Raw genomic sequence first — 15958 nt, forward strand, 5'->3', positions numbered from 1 at the left:
TGAATATAACGGAAATATACGTCAACCCCAAACATTAAATCAGTTATTAAATAGCCTGGTAGTCATAGTTTTTAAAGAAATAAAACGGCACATTAGAGACTCATTGCCTGTGGAACAGGCCTGAGTCTTACACAAAAGACGTATTGCCCCCTACAGGCTATAGAATATCATTGCACCCAATTACAAAATGTGACTCAACATTTTCTGCAGACCATCATTGAATCATCCATCACAGCTGCAGTCTCCGTGAAGGCAGCATTAAGATACAAAACAAGCGGTACATTTATTTTATTTTTAATACACAAGATAAAGAATTTTTTTTATTTACAATCATTTTCACAGACGTGAGAATTTTAATGACAATATTTAGTAGTGACATTTCAGTTCAGCCGTGTCTTTTTCAGACTGGAGTTGTCTGTGGCTGCTTTACGCTTACGTGATGGAGTGCCTGGAGCTTCTTCAGACGGAGCTTCAGTCAGGCAGTACAGCTCGATAGGTGGGGTTGGCTCCTGGAAGAAACAAAAAGCACAGCCTTGACACTGAATCTACTGAGTTAGAACTTAATTCTGACTTAATACCAATGAAGTGGTCTTCTTGCAAAATAATGTCCCTTAGAAATCCTGACACAAGTAAATGGTCTATAAAAGTGAGATTCTGTTGGCATTTAACTGCCTTAAAAGTAGCAGTAAAACCTTCAATGACATCCATTTTACACAGATCCAGCATGCAGGTATGGTTGAACTGATGCATCACCCTGTGACATGTACATAAACATTCCAATGAAATGATCTAAGATTTAGTAATTCACTCCAGTGATAATCCATATCAACAGCTCCACTAACCTGCATCAGGTAGTCTGCGATGTATTCTGGCTTCAAGCATGTGACTCCGTGGGAGGTAGCCTCAGATACATTGACTCTGAAGTCTCCGGGCTTCAGCCGATTAAAGTCTGCAAACAGGTGAGTGGTCCCCTTGTACAAGGACGGGGAGGGACTCGGCAGGACCTGGAAAATATAGCGGAGAGGAGGGTCATGGTTGTATTTGCGAGGTATGAAAACTGGCTAGTTGGCTCAGTCCATTCCCCAACCTTGTTTTTCTTTTAGATGTGTTCCAGCATAAGTTTAATTAATTTGACCAACATTTTTTCAGGCTTTTTTGGTTAGCTGCTGTTTCAATTCTCGCAGTCTTAATATTAGTTGTTTCACAGTGTTTTATAGCGGAGGTAAGCGACCTTGTCTGAAACAAAGACCACCTCTGCTAACATCATAAAAGGTTAGGAAACAAAACAAAAAAGAGGAGTGGCACTATTTCACACAGCAGAAGAAATATTTAGTGATTGGGACTGTTGTTTAGGCATCATCTACAAACTAAACTGATCACAAGGCAAAATGTGTCGAGATCAGAGTGGCTTACTGCCTCGGCTGAATCCTTTTCTGGAGAAAATGTAAAGATTCACAACTAAATGTAACCCTACTGTTCAATTTACAACTTATTTGTTGGACAGAGATTCTCCACAGGCCACTGTGTAAAACACAACAATAGGAACAAGCAGCAACCTTTGCCCTGCCAGACTGCAGTAACCGCCTGAAGCCTGATTCTCTGTTGTGGTCGATGTTTAACATGACTGTCCATCCACTGAAGGCTCCCTGAAAAGCAGAAAACGAAAACTTGGTACATTTTACCACTCAAGTAGTAGATAATACAATACGAAAAACAGTAATTAGGACTGTTCTGGTAGCAGTGTGTGTATGTTGCTGTAAGTATACCCTTTGCTCAGAGCGTCCCTGCAGGGTTTTTCTCCAGCGCATGGCAGCTAACGCCAGTCTCCTCTGCTGAGAGGTAATGGAGGGCAACGCATCCAGAATGGAGCTACTGCCCCACTCGTACTCATCCTCCTGGAACACAAACAGATGTAGAAATTTAAAATCTTGTTCAGCAAAAATTACACTTTGCATCAACCATTTTGTGAGAGTTTGATGAGTGAACTTCTGTGAAACTTTGGAAACGTTAGAAAACGTTAAAGTAAAAACACACATTTGTGATGCTCAATTCTATATGCTAAAATGTAGTTGGCTAGTATGAGAGAGTAGTCAAGGTAGTTTGTTTGAGTTTGAGTTTGTTTGAGTTACTTTTAACTTAATATTTTTTCTATTTTAGTTAATGTATGTTTCTGCTGTAGTTTATTTCACCTTTCAGACCATTTCATGCCGAACCATAAACCTGATACATGAACATAGCTAATGAAAACCCTGGACATCAAAATGGTCAGTGTTGGGGACAACAGGATATTAACTTACATGCTACCAGACACACCAGCTTTAAAGTTACAAATCAATACTGTATTCGCAGGGTGAATAACATCACAGCAAATACAGTGTTAACTGTCTGCTGGAGGCACTAAACAGTGAGAAATCCTGACCTGGATGAAGCAACCCACAGAGCGGCAGGCCTCCAGGTACGAGCGGTGCAGGATCCACTTGCCAGCCGCCATTGCTGCCAGGTACTTCTCGTTGCGCAGCGGAGTCCCTACGATGATGTGGGAGCAACTGGGGTCGAAAGACTGCTTGTCCAGGACTACACCACCTACAAAAAGAAAACTGTGGATTAGATATGCTGTACCTAAACTGGAGTTATAGTTACAGACCATATCATAAAAGATTGCTATATAAATGTATAATACTCCCTGAACAACAAAGTCCATATCAAAGTGTCCTTAATTCATCCCTTGCTGACTATAAGCTGCTGTGTGGGAGACCTATCACTTTCATCTTTAGTGGCAGAATTAAACACAGCTTTCTATAAAGAACTGAAGAGCATGTCATCAATCCGTCGCTTTATCCTTAATTTCTTTTTGTCAATGCTGCAGTTTGGTTGAATATATCATATACGCTTCAACAATGGTTCAGCGTGTGATGCGGCAGTGGTTTATTTGATAATACTGAGCTCACAACATTTTTGTCAGAGGAAGAATCTGCAGGAGGAAATATTCCCAGACCCTTGGGGCGGCTCCTCCATTTTAGTCATCAGGGATTAGCTCCTCTGACTTCAGGCTTGTGATATATTGCATTTTTTACAAACTGCAGCATGATGAAACACTGATAGAGCCCTAATTAGATGGTAGACTCACCAAGTTCCTCAATGAGGTGACTGTAATCAATGCGTTCCTGGGGACTGAGGGAGGACAGCTGAAATCTGGGTGGCTGCTTTTCTTCCTCTCGCTTCTCCTGAGAAAAAGAAAGGATCTTTTAACACCAGTAGCTTGTTTGACAGAGACAGTATATGGTACGTATTACAACTGATGTACTGTACATTAAAAACGACATGTTAAATATGTGATGTAACTTTATTAGTATGTGTATGCAGATGTTTGCAGACAAGTTGTTAATTTAAATCTTCACCTGTGGCTCCGGTGCTACTGGGGGGTTGGCGAGAGGGAAGGCGATGCTGGGGGCATTAGGAGTGAGGATGTCATTTTCTCGCTCCTTTGTTGGAGGCGTTGTGACTTTCTGGCCCATATGCTGGTCGATGACGTCACAAGCAGCTGGGAGAGGATACAGAGATTACAACGAAAGTCCAAATTCATCAGTTAAAACCAAACTTACAGTAAGTCAGAAGCCATGTGTTTCTATGTTTATGGTGAAACTGCTCGCTTTAGATGCAGGTAAATAAACAAACCTATCTTAAGGGTTAGAGGTCTCTAAAGGACATCACTACATTTATGTGTAATGTCCTGTGATCGTGGTAACTACTAGCAATTTACTAAATCAGGCAAAAACAACATATCAAGCCTAACAGCCACACATTTCTAAATGTAGGTATGACTTTGTTTTATTTATATATGTATACATGATAAAAAATACATGTTTCAGAATTAGCAGTATTCATGTAGCTTAAATTGAGTGGGACATATATGTGATTACAGTAACCTAACTGAAGCTTTGGTAATTTAATCTAACATTATTGGCATAATGATTTGTAATGTGAATTATTTTGTGAATTGTACCACAGCTTCTTTTACTCTTCAATCTTCAGCTGGGCTTTATTAAAGTTACTTTGGTTGGTTGGTTCAGTTAGCTAGGTAACAACACCACCCGGCAGTTAGCAAGAACTCATCTTTATGTAAGAATTACTTTATCTGCTGACACTTGTGATGTGTTAATCGCCTTTTAGTGAACACGTAAGTTATAACTACGCTGTGTTTTAACTTAAATCCAGTTGGTGCCACCGGCTCCTGATCTCTTACCCATCTCCACCAGCTCAGAGTCCGTCATGGAGTCCCTGAACTGAGGGCCGTTTTCTGCAGTGGGAGGAGGAGGATGTGCGAGGGGCTCCGAGTGTTGGGAAGGACTGCCAGGCCACTGTAAATTATCAGCCAGCTTGGCCCTCTCCTCCCTGGCTGTAGGGTCATCCCAAACGATCTGTTCACTCTGAGATGGCTCTGTGTTTATGTCCATAGCTGCTGCTCTGGAAACCCTGAAATTAGGACAGAACGAGGTGAAATGTTACCAGTTAACTTTCAGACGCTTTACATTAACGACTGTTACAGTTTGGACATAAACTAACTATCTTTTCACTACATGGCTCTCTTACCTCAGAGCTTCCAGGGTACGTCTGCTCCCACTGCGTCCCACACGGTTCCCATCGGGTGTGTAGGGGCCCGAGTCGGCCCCTCCTGATCCCATCCTGCTGAGCCTGACCGAGGTACGCCTCCCTGTTGTCAGCTTGGTGGCTGACATGATCTCCTGGAGCTGTCTCTGCAGGTTCTCTCTCATTTCTAGAGTCTCTGAAATGTCTGGACACAAGAGATAAATCATAAAATACGAGCAGAAGCTTTCTGGACGTAAATGAAAGTTGAAAAAAATAGACACCCACCACTTTTATCTGCAGCATCAGGCATCTCTTCTTGATCTGTGCTTCCGTCGCTTACACGACGCAAGTTTGTAGCTTCTTCTGTGGTGTGTTCACGCTGAGGGACCAATTAAATATGGAAACAGAAAGACTATTTAATGAGACACCCCTGCATTAATAAAGTGTGTCTTCATTAGACCTTACTAATAACATTAAATATTGATTCCCAAGAGAAATTCAACGCAGAACAAAATCTAATGTCCCACTGAATCTTGAACTTAGACACAACATACACAGCCAGAGATGAAACTGCATATTTAGACGCACCTTGTCATTCTTTGCCTCAGGGATGTCTTCGAGTCGTGTTCGTGTTGAAGGCGGAGATCTTTGAGAGCTGTTCGGCACCTGGCTGAGATTTAGGCTCATCTTGGGGTTGTAGGTGAAAGGATACAGAGACTCTGGGACATGCCGCTGCTCCTCAGCACACTGCACAAAACGACAGGTTAGCTTGTTGGCTCTAAACTTCTGTGTGTTGATTATGTACTGTGTGCGCTGTCACAAGAATTAACTGAATGAGACGATTGCAGAGGAAACATAGCTGAAACTCCCATGTGGCTACACGATTAGCATATCAAAGCTGTTTTTGATTAAATATTCTGCTTTTGTTGGGGCGATAATTATTTCCCCCAGGTGAAAAGTGAATACTGAATGATAACTGACGGCACAAAGCGGCACCCACCACTATGAAAATGAGATCCCAAATTAAATCAAGTGTATCGTAATATCACTTCTGTATCTTCTTGAGGACATAATTTCTTTACAAGCTTGTATAATGACAGTAAACAAAATATTTTGCCTAATTCTTCATGAGAGCGGCATGGTGGTTACATTTTTGCCCTAATCCTTTTCTTTGTGGTTTATGGACGTGTTTATGTTCTCGGTTTGAAGGAAAGCAGCTTAAGTAAATTGAAGATTAATCTGAATGTGGTTTGTTGAAACGATAATTCACTGATCCTTTAGAAATTTAGTAATTTTTCAAGCAAAAATGCCAAATATTTTAGGTTTCACATGTGAGGATTTGCTGCTTTTCTCTGTTTTATATCATGATAAACTCAGTATCTTGAGGATTTAAACTGTGATCAAACAAAACTGAACAATTTAAAAAGATCACTTTGGGAACTGCTCTACAAAGATTGTCAGTAAATTGTTTAATATGATCCTGTGCAGTGCACTTAAGAGTAAAACAAATGTTGAGCAGCAAAGTGAAGCTTGGGTTCCATTTATATTTTCTACTGGGGAACATACCGCCTGCAGCCAGTACTGGGAGACCACATGCAGCCCTCGCTCCTTCACTCCTCTGTATTCCCGGGTGTTGTCCCCCACACGGCCCTGGTAAATGTAGTGTGTCACCGTATCATCACAAGCCCACCTAAAATCAAGTTCATAAAAAGATGTTTGTACTATTTGCATCCATATTTACTGAAATAACATTCAAATCTTTCTTAAAACAATCCTGACGTATATGTACATTAAAAGGGTTAAAGGTCACTGTAATCCTTCCGTCTGTCCATAAGCCTCTATTACCTTTTAATAAAATGTATGTATTTTTCCACAGAGGACAGTTTGTCCCCCATCACTCACAGATAATTTGCTTTAAGGAGTCTCTTTGCGGCCAGTATGGACAAAAAGAATCATTACAGGGGTGTGATTAGCTCAGTTGGTAGAGCGTGCACCCCGTGTACAAGTCCAGACTGTGGCCCTTTGCTGCGTGTCGCCCCCTATCTCTCTTCCCATTTCCTCTCTATCCATTATCCTATCAATAGAGGCAAAAATGCCCAAAAAAGAATGATTACAACGAACATTATCCCTTTATACTGTACAAGAAGGCACATCAGGATAATTGAAGCACAAATGTGTTGAATACCTAAAGTCAGCTCCAAGTGAGGCAGCGATGGCATTGAGCTCACTCTGCATTTTGCTCAGCTTCTTTCCCACACAGACAACAACACCAGTCAGAGGACTGCCTTCTTTTTCTGGTACCTAACAAACATCGTATTTGATAAATTAAGTGATTCTGAGATCAAGTATGCCAACAGACAGAGTGTATGTTTTTGTGTTTAGTTTACCTCTTTCTCAGTCGCCTTGGAAAGTTGGGGGCTAGCAGAGATGGCTTCCATATCTGTGACGCTATTTCGGGTGCTATTGGCCATAGCCACCTTCAGATTCCTGTTGATGACATCAGTCAGTGGGGTCTCCACCCTCTCTCCTGGTTTGGCTCTTCCCCCTGGAGTCTCCAATGCTCCCAGCGCATCCTTAACAAAAAGGAATAGTCCATGTATTTACAGGATTATCAATCAAATATGAGTGCACAATTTATTGCTACAAACCTATAACATAAAGCAAAAACTGTAATTCTAGTCCCAACCTTGACATTGAAAGAGGGCCTGAAAAGCTGGTCTCTGCTGAGGAACCGAGAGGGAGTGTCCAGCTGCAGCATGGTTTCCTTCTGAAGGGGGTTCCTTCTGCCGCCCTCCTGGTTTTGTTTTGGGGTGCCGACATCCTCTTTAGGCTTCATCTCGTCCAACACCGAGCGGAACACTTTGCTCCGGAAGCGACCTAAATCCAGCGGGGTCACGGCCTTACCGCTCTGGAGACCCAGCAGAGGGATCTCTGGAGACGAACGTGCTGGTGGAGGCATGGCTGGCTTCTGGGAACCTCCAACGAAACTTTCATCATCCCTCTCTGTAGACAAAGACAATAAAGTAATTTTCATAGCACAGAAAACTTGGTCTAAAATCAGACTCAAATTAGAACAGCAGAATCACATCCAACAACCTCTACAACCAAATGATATATTAGTTAATCCAGCCAGGTTCCTCAAAAATAACTGGTGGAATTTCCATGGAAATACATGTAATTTTAATTTTCAATTAACCTCTCAGATAAATTAAAGGTTCAGTGTGTAAGATTTAGTGGCATCTAGTGGTGATGGTTGGGAATTGCAACCAACTTTTCAGTCTACCACTGCCCCCTAAACTTTCATAGAGCGTAGGACAGCTACAGTGGCTGACACAGCACAAAAGGTGTCTCTTCTGAAACAGCAGAGTGGCCAGTCAAGGTATATTTAGGTATATTTATTAAGAAATTATATTTACTTAATTATTCAGTAAAACCATATGTTATTGTGTCTTTGCCACTGACAGATAACATGGAAAATGTAAGCCAAGAGTGTGAAACACTGTCACTGTTTCTGCACCACAGTCCATTATAAACCACACATTAGATAAAGTTTGTACAAACATTGACAAGGGAAAGACATTCATTCTCTCTGTGATTATGGACCCTCACCAAATCTGCCCGCCAACATAATATCTGATCCGTTGTCAGATTATGGTGCTTTGATAGTGGCAAAAATATAAATAAATAAATACGGATTTATATTGATAGTGGCGCTGAAATAGATCTCACTCATGACAACAACAGTTACTCACATAATCACTTCCTCTTTAGTGGTTTTGCCTACAAATTAAAAGCACTCAAAGAAACTTGTTTACTGTAATGCTGTATTTGGAGTTGAACTGAGCTTTTATTTTGAAAAATTCTGAATGACATTAAAAGAGTCTGCAGCCTGCTTGACACACCTCTGAAAGAGCCATCAGAGAAAGTGATTCCCCAAAATGTTGTCTGCCTGAAGATATTAGGGAATTGCAAAAGTGTCCGTAGGCTGATGGAGGTGGATCAAACACCAAAACAAAAACAGTGCAGCACATGCCATGATCTGACATTTGCTGCAGAATCTGTTTGTTGAACAGAGAGAGAGAGAAAAAAAAAAAGGTTGTCCCAAGGTGGGATTGAGCACTCAACCCGCAGGTTGCGAGTCATGCGCCATACCGACTGTGCTAACCAAATAATATGTTAATGTTAGTGTTAATGTTAAAGTCAATATTATGTCTTATATTATCATCCACCATCTAATGGTTGCAAATAAGTGTTGCATTGGAGCAATATTTTCAGAGTCCTGCTGTATAGCATTACTACTACTACTTCTTCTTCTAACGTATGTATTCAACATAGTGATGAGTGTCTACACTGCCTGAATTCTACCAGAAGTAGAACAAGAACGTAGTGACGAAATGCGCTCTGTAGCGCTGTTTGTCCGTTTTCAGCTACTGTAGAAACATGATCATCCAATGTGGTGACGTCCATGAAAGGGGGGATCCGTGGTTATATAGATATAAATGGCTCGTTCTAAGGTAATAAAAACATAATGGTTTATTATGTAAGGTCTTTACACAGCACTGAAAACGTAGTTATGGATCTTATATTGCATTTCTGTCCTCAGAAATATTACACACTGGACCTTTAACGCATGTAAGAGAAAAAGTAATTTACTACAACTATTGTCATCCATCATGTTTTATACCCAGCTAATGCAAATAAAACATGCATAAACAACCACATATAAGCTTCAAGCAAGACACTTTTCTAACCTGGTGAGGGTGGCAGGTCAACTAGAAAACGCCCCTCCTCCGCCCTCTGGCCAGTCCGAGCGGATTGTAGTATCCAGTGCATGGTGACGGCAGGGAGCCCCCATTTCTTTGCTGCCCGGTACTTTGTACCTTCGGGGCTCTGCAACACCAGATGAGTGCTGGCCAGCATGCCTTTCTTCTGGTTGGCCAGGCGCACAAAGTAATCCTGGACGCTGCAGGAGGAAGAGAAGACCCAGATTTAAGATTGGTATGTCACACTAGGCAGGCAGGGCACATGAGGACAAATGTATGCAGGAGAGAGAACAATGAGCACAGAACCGGACTTCCTCTAAATTCTTCTTTTGACATTCTTGTCCTGAATACTAAAACAACTGCTATTCATAGTTTTCACGCAACGTCACATTACAAGGAAAACGCTCCCTTGGAGGCAAAAAAGACATTATTTTCCGCTGCCTGCCAACCAATAAGCAAGTGATACACACTGTTACTTTGAGTTGCTGGAAATGCTGGATGGTTGTTGTGCTTTTGGATGCGCTAATCGAGGAGGAGACAAGCCTGGGCTGTGTTAGGTGAGGGATTTCCCACAAGGTAAACATACTGTAGTCAAGTGGCGGCAGGGACCTGGTGGCTTTTAACAGTAGAAATGCGTCAGAGGGTGCTGTAACGTTATATGGATCGGATATGCCCAACACTTGCAGTTAGTATTCATTTATTTCTTTTTCTTCTATTGAAAGGTGATCCAAATAAAATTTGACTGCTTTTGCGGTGTCTCTAGGGGGGAGCCATACCTGGCTCCAAGGTGCTTGGCCAGCTCCACCAAAGACTCCCTCTCTGCTCCGGTGAACTGGCTGACAGAAAGAACGCAATCTTTGAGAGGAAAACGTCCTTCCATCACAGGAACAGGGGTGAACAAAGGGTTAGAGGACAGCTGCAGAACACACTCCTTCTCCACACACATGGCCTGAAAATTAACAAAAGCAAAACATCACTGATACAAAATCAATCAACTAAATTCAATTGTGCAGGGCTGCAACAAACTATTAACTATTACTAATTATTTCATTATCAATTGATCTGAAAATAACTTTTTAATTTACAGATAGCTTAGTCTTTAAAACATAAAGACAACGTTTCCAAAGTTCAAGGTGACGTCTTCTGATCGATAGTCCAAAACTCAAAGATTTAATTCAATTTAACAGAATATAAAAACAGAGAAAAGGAGTAAGTTCTCACATTTGAGATGCTGGAACCGGAGGATATTTGGTAGTTTTGCTTGATAATTTACCTTAACTATTAATTATCAAAATATGTCAATCATCTGACAGTTCATTTAATTATTAATCATGTACACAAGAAACACAAAGAAACTCTTTGTCAAAAGGATGATTAACTCATGTATTTGCCCCTTTGTTCGACCACCTGACAAATCAACAGATGACCCTGAAATCACCATGTATGCCTCACCCTCCTCCCTACGCACAAAGATTTTAAAACAATATAGATGTGATCTTACCAGCCAGGTATCAGTGACCACCTCGTCCACTGTAGCCTCCACTGAACAGCCCAGCAGTGGGACCACTGCATAGTCTGCCACAACACGTGTTCGGCCCATCAGCACCCTGCCTCCATTTTCTGTCACCAACAAAGAAAGCTGGGCTTCGGACTCAGAGCCGAAGCCCACCAGAAGGAAACCTTTCCCCAAAAACAGGCCTGCCTCGCTGGCTTCCTGCAGGGTTGAGTCATGCACTGGTCCTCTGGTCTGGTTTTGTGCCCACGGTTCAGGCTGAGGCTCTGCAGCTATACTGACGGACCTCCTGCTGCTGCCCTCTGCTGGTGGAGGCATTTCAACTGGAGGATAAAAGGAAAATGAGATTAGCTGCAATATATAAAACTATATCTTGTAACATCTCTTAATGGTATTTCAATTACACTAGGCCGACAGGGAATTCTTCAACAACAGATACTTACCTACTGTAGGGTCATCATCCATGTACTGCGAGAGCAGCTCTTCCTCTGCTCTCTTATGCCTTGGAGTGCTGGGACTGGCCACGGGGGGACCAACTGAGGGACGGGAAGTCGGAGTGCGACGGGCAGGCACAGACACAGCAGCTGGAGCAGGGGGTAGACAGTCAGGGTGGAGGTAACCTGCCTCTGGAAGTAGACTGCCTTTGTTGAAACTGTCCAGCAGCCACTGCACTGTTACTACATGGGGTCTGGAAAGTAACATACAGACATAACATCAGTAACAGTATTTTCTATCTCATGGCACACCTTCTCTGAATGTTATAGTTTCTACTCTCTTCTTCATTTCTTGTTTTGCAGGTGTGTTTTCTTAACTGTGACTACATATGATTCTGCAAACCAACATTACCATTAAGGATATATAAATAACTTAAACTTATCTTAAACCTGTTAAAATCCCTAAGGTCCTCTAATTAGATCAAATATTTTATTTATATTTTATTTTTTATTTTATACAGATCTTTTACTGTACGTGAGGAGGCAACTTGTTTTCATGTTAAGTAAAATAACATTCTTCATTTTGAAGTTCAGACCTATGTGTTGCTTTGGAGAGGAAGTTCTTGAGGTCCTGGTCCAGCTCTCCCATGACCACATGTGTGAGTTCCTCACTGAGATGGTTAAAGCGCAGACCTCCCGCAGCGTTCACCAGACGCCGTAGCTTCTCCAGTTTCTTCCCGGGCAGGCCACACAGATACAGCTGCACAACATTTAACACTTGTGAAATTTGCCTTTCACAATTTTAATCAAGAGTTCACCACAAGTCATTTGAGGAAAATAAATAGTCTTCTACTTACCTTACAGCCATCCAGTAAATCATCAGCTGGGCAGACGGTGAGGTCAAGACTATCGATGGGATCAGGAGCTTCCAGGTGGCTGATGGTACCGTTGGTGAGGGCTGTGTCATTTATTGTCATGCTGGCATTGACAGAGATGTGACTCACGCCCAACAGAGATGAACCCTCTGGAAAAAAAAAAAATCACTTTATAAGAGGTACCAAATGTTGTGCTCAACCTCCATCACACCATTAGGATGAAAAAGTAAAATTTTTAAATACAGTAAACAGACAAATCAGTCTAGGGCTCACCCTCCTTCTTGCTGGTGCCCGTAGGTGTTGAAGTGTGCGGTCGAGTGGTTTTTGTTGCGTTACGCTCCACAATGTACCTGCTCTCGTCTTGACAAAAGCCCTTCTCTATGCTGTCAAACAGCCAGTGCAGGGAAACACAATACACGTTCCACTTCCGCGCACACTCGTACTTCTGACCTGCAAACAAATACTCAGAGTCAAACTGACACCAATGAGGGTACCATAATCAAGAATACAGCTAGAATGACTATTCCGACTTTTATTTTGAAACAATGTGATTATTAGTTACATTCATTAAGATGTTTTATAAAATAATTATTATTTTCAAATTCAGCAAAAGCTATAATACAGAATTTAATAGATATGTATACTTAACTACAATGACAAGTTACCTAATGTCCGATTACTGAGTCTTACAGACATTTTTAATTGGAAGAAATTGGCCAGTTGAAACTGCTGGTGACTTGCCTGTTGGTTCACTAACGATGAGGTGGGTGCACTCATTCATTTTGAGCTGCCCAGTGTAGGTGGCTCCATGCTGCTCACAGAGCCGCTGCACCTCTTTACGCTCCATGCTGGAAAGACCTGTTACACAAACAGTACATCCACGCAGCACAGGGCACAGATAGTCCTCAATGGGTAGATCTGTATACCTGAAGAGACTGAAGGAGGCAGAACAAGGTGTTCAAAATAATTAGAATAATATAATAATAATTATTATCTAAGTTAAAGTGCATTGTTTTATTATTATTATAAAATTTTCACAATGTTATATTACAATTGTATAATTTGATGGACTCGTGAACCTCCAAGATTTTTACAATAAAGAGTACATGGAGGAGTTTATTTGGGCAAGAAAACATCACAAAAATCACTATGTATCTTTCTGAAGTGGACATTAGAACATAAATGTCAGTTTTAATGAGAGTGCATACCTGTCCTGAGATTTCTCCCAGCAGGCTTTGACCCATGTGGGCAGCAGGATGGGTTTCCCCAGGCTGGCAGCTACCAGATATTTCTTGCTGCCCACCTCTCCTGCTATCAGGTGTGTAACAGATACATTTAGGTCAAGATAGACCCGTCCACCCATGAGCTGCACCAGATCCATCACCTCTGTCTGTAGAGAGACAGACATTCAGAGACAAACATATAAAATACTTTAGAAGACATTGTGCTAACTTATATTTCTTCTTCTTACCCCCCTTTATGTATTTTAGGTTGAACATCTATGTACCAACAGGACAAGCTCCTTTGATATGAATTGGTTTTCAGACCTTTTCAGACTTTCACCATTAAGGGCCATGAAAGGTACGTCTTTGAAGGTGTTGCACTATTTCATAACAATGATTAAGGTTGCATTCATCAACATGTGTGGCTTCCTATTTCCTACTAGCTCTTTTCTGTGTTCCCTAAAACTATGTATTTATTTGTTTGTATCACCTACAACAGGCAGCTGAGAAAGACACCTAATATATCCCCACCCTGCCTGAGAGAGCACCTTTTAAGTTAAGATATTTCCAATCCTTGATTTGTATCTGCAATACATCATCCTGATTTTATCCTTTACTATTTGTTTATTTTAATTGTGCCGATTCATGTTTTATGTCTTATTCATATCCTTGCTGATGTATTTGGTATTTACTAGACTGCTGATTTTAAAAGATACAGTGAACTAACCCGTGTTGTTTTATCCAGGCTGGTGCAGGAAATAGTGATGCCAGCCATGGCCATGTTATAGACAGGCTTCTCTGCTTTGGGTACACAATGTTGCTGCTGCAGGCAGTACAACACCACCAGTGGACTCACCACTCGGCAGCCAAGCTACACGAAAAATAACAAAGAGTGAGACACAGAAGAGTTGTGAAATTCAAGTTCCAGGTTTTGATGCATCGAATGTTGAGTTATACCTTTGTGCAGTGCAGAAACCCTGGGGTGGTGAAGCTGCTGAAGACAAACAGAGACTTGTCGTTCTGGTCCATCTGTAGAACAGCATCTTCGTCGATGGTTTTTAAGTATTTCTCTGACTGCAGCGCCAAAATGGCCTGTGTAAACATGAGACAAACATTTTCATCAACTGCAAACAACGAGACAGCAGAGCAGTGGCAAAAAATGTGATCATCAATAATAGGTTTAGAGGCAGATAATGTGAGTTTACCTCATAGGCCTTGACAGCATACTCTGTTTTTTTCCCTCTATTTTCCACAAACTTCACAATGAAGCCTTCCCTGTCTCCTTTGGACATGGTCAACCTGTATGTGAACAAGGACCCGTGAAAAGACTGGCATTAGCTGGCCTTAATAGCAGCAGTAGCCTCTGAGTCGACAATTATCACTCACAGAGAATAACGTCATGCCATGACTATGCGTCTTCTTTTAAAGCTGTTGACATTTTAGCAAGCAAGTACTACAGTGGCTATAGACTGGTACAACGTTATTTTTATTTATAAGTATACTACTATCTTTAAAATAGCAATTCGCGTTAATGTTAACTTAATTAAATGCTACTTACGTTAACTGTTAACTTTACCTCCTGATGGACCCAGACTGTCAGGAAACTAAAGAGTCTACACTCTGACTAGTCATGGGGAATTAGTTTAACGTTAGTACGGCTCGTCAACAAGAAACGTTCCGAAATATAGCAGTTTATCTAAAGCTACTGTCAGTTTTAGACAGACTTGAAAGAAACTGTGTAACCGGGTTAATGTTAGCTTAACGTTAACATCGAAACATGCAGCCGGTAACTTTACGCTAAAACGTTAAAAATGCTTCAAAGACATATTCATATTATCATAAACAAACGGTTACTAGTCTCCATAGTATTGAAGACATTAAAATACATTTTATATTAATTTAATGACAACAGTTTGGCAAAATACATATATCGGCTTTGTTGTTGTTATTCGCGCCAACGGCGTAACTTCCGGTGTTGCCTGCTAATTTGACCGTGTGGAGTCGTACAGGGTCGCGGGGTTTTAACCATAGACTGTAAAAGTATTTTACGTGTAAAAATAAAAAATAACCAAAGTGATACGAGTATACATTAGTTTAAATATAAGCAGAATAACATATGCATAAAAAATGAAAACATTTAGTAAAAGCCGATTGGTTAGATTCATGTCAATGGGCTATACTCATCTGCACTATAATGGCTCAAATCCTACATTTCTGATCCCATGTGGCATCATATCACATGAACCTAAATAAAAACCATGTCTAGATAGTTTTATATTTAAAAAAAAATCATATTTAATTCTAATCAGCAGCTTTAGTCCAAATTATTATTTTTATAATTAATTATTATAGGCTTCTGAGGCAAGACCAAAATCCTAATTTAGGATATCTATCAAGCCCATTTTATAATATAAATTACTTATATAGCACAAAACAAGTCTACAAATATAAAATCAGATCCAGCTAGAAATACATATCCAGCCAGACTTATTAAATTAATGTACACAATAATAGCTTTAATTATTTTAATTAAGAATTTTTGCAAACTTTGCAAATGATGAAT

At 40.8% G+C, this 15958-nt stretch overlaps 1 protein-coding gene across 1 annotated transcript; it reads right to left on the reverse strand.

The window, feature by feature from the left end:
- Window positions 1-278: 278 nt before the first annotated feature.
- topbp1 (DNA topoisomerase II binding protein 1) lies at window positions 279-15362 on the reverse strand. Its single transcript, XM_038730827.1, has 28 exons — window positions 14954-15362; window positions 14601-14694; window positions 14353-14487; window positions 14123-14266; window positions 13381-13562; window positions 12914-13107; window positions 12446-12622; window positions 12155-12321; window positions 11894-12057; window positions 11307-11551; window positions 10852-11186; window positions 10127-10299; window positions 9339-9550; window positions 7274-7590; window positions 6975-7160; window positions 6773-6888; window positions 6154-6277; window positions 5176-5334; window positions 4873-4966; window positions 4591-4792; window positions 4244-4473; window positions 3399-3541; window positions 3128-3224; window positions 2420-2583; window positions 1767-1895; window positions 1557-1646; window positions 843-1004; window positions 279-509 (listed from the first exon to the last, which is right to left on the reverse strand). The coding sequence occupies exons 2-28, from the start codon at window positions 14685-14687 to the stop codon at window positions 381-383; spliced, it is 4557 nt and encodes a 1518-aa protein (XP_038586755.1). The 5' UTR covers window positions 14688-14694; window positions 14954-15362; the 3' UTR covers window positions 279-380.
- Between the last annotated feature and the right edge of the window lie 596 nt (window positions 15363-15958).

Source organism: Micropterus salmoides, unplaced genomic scaffold (genome assembly GCF_014851395.1).
Source record: "Micropterus salmoides isolate LMB-PRFRI ecotype aquatic unplaced genomic scaffold, ASM1485139v1 Ms_hic_scaffold_1, whole genome shotgun sequence".
In the NCBI taxonomy this organism is placed as follows: Eukaryota; Metazoa; Chordata; class Actinopteri; order Centrarchiformes; family Centrarchidae; genus Micropterus; species Micropterus salmoides.

Bases quoted from the DNA above. Each gene is read 5' to 3' on its own strand.
- topbp1 (XM_038730827.1), bottom strand. From the start codon at position 14,687: ATGTCCAAAGGAGACAGGGAAGGCTTCATTGTGAAGTTTGTGGAAAAT. The intron at 5,335-6,153 runs GTATGTTCCCCA...CGTTTTGTGCAG, and splicing joins CCCAGTACTGGCTGCAGGCG to TGTGCTGAGGAGCAGCGGCA. The intron at 3,225-3,398 runs GTGAAGATTTAA...TCTTTTTCTCAG, and splicing joins CAGTAGCACCGGAGCCACAG to GAGAAGCGAGAGGAAGAAAA.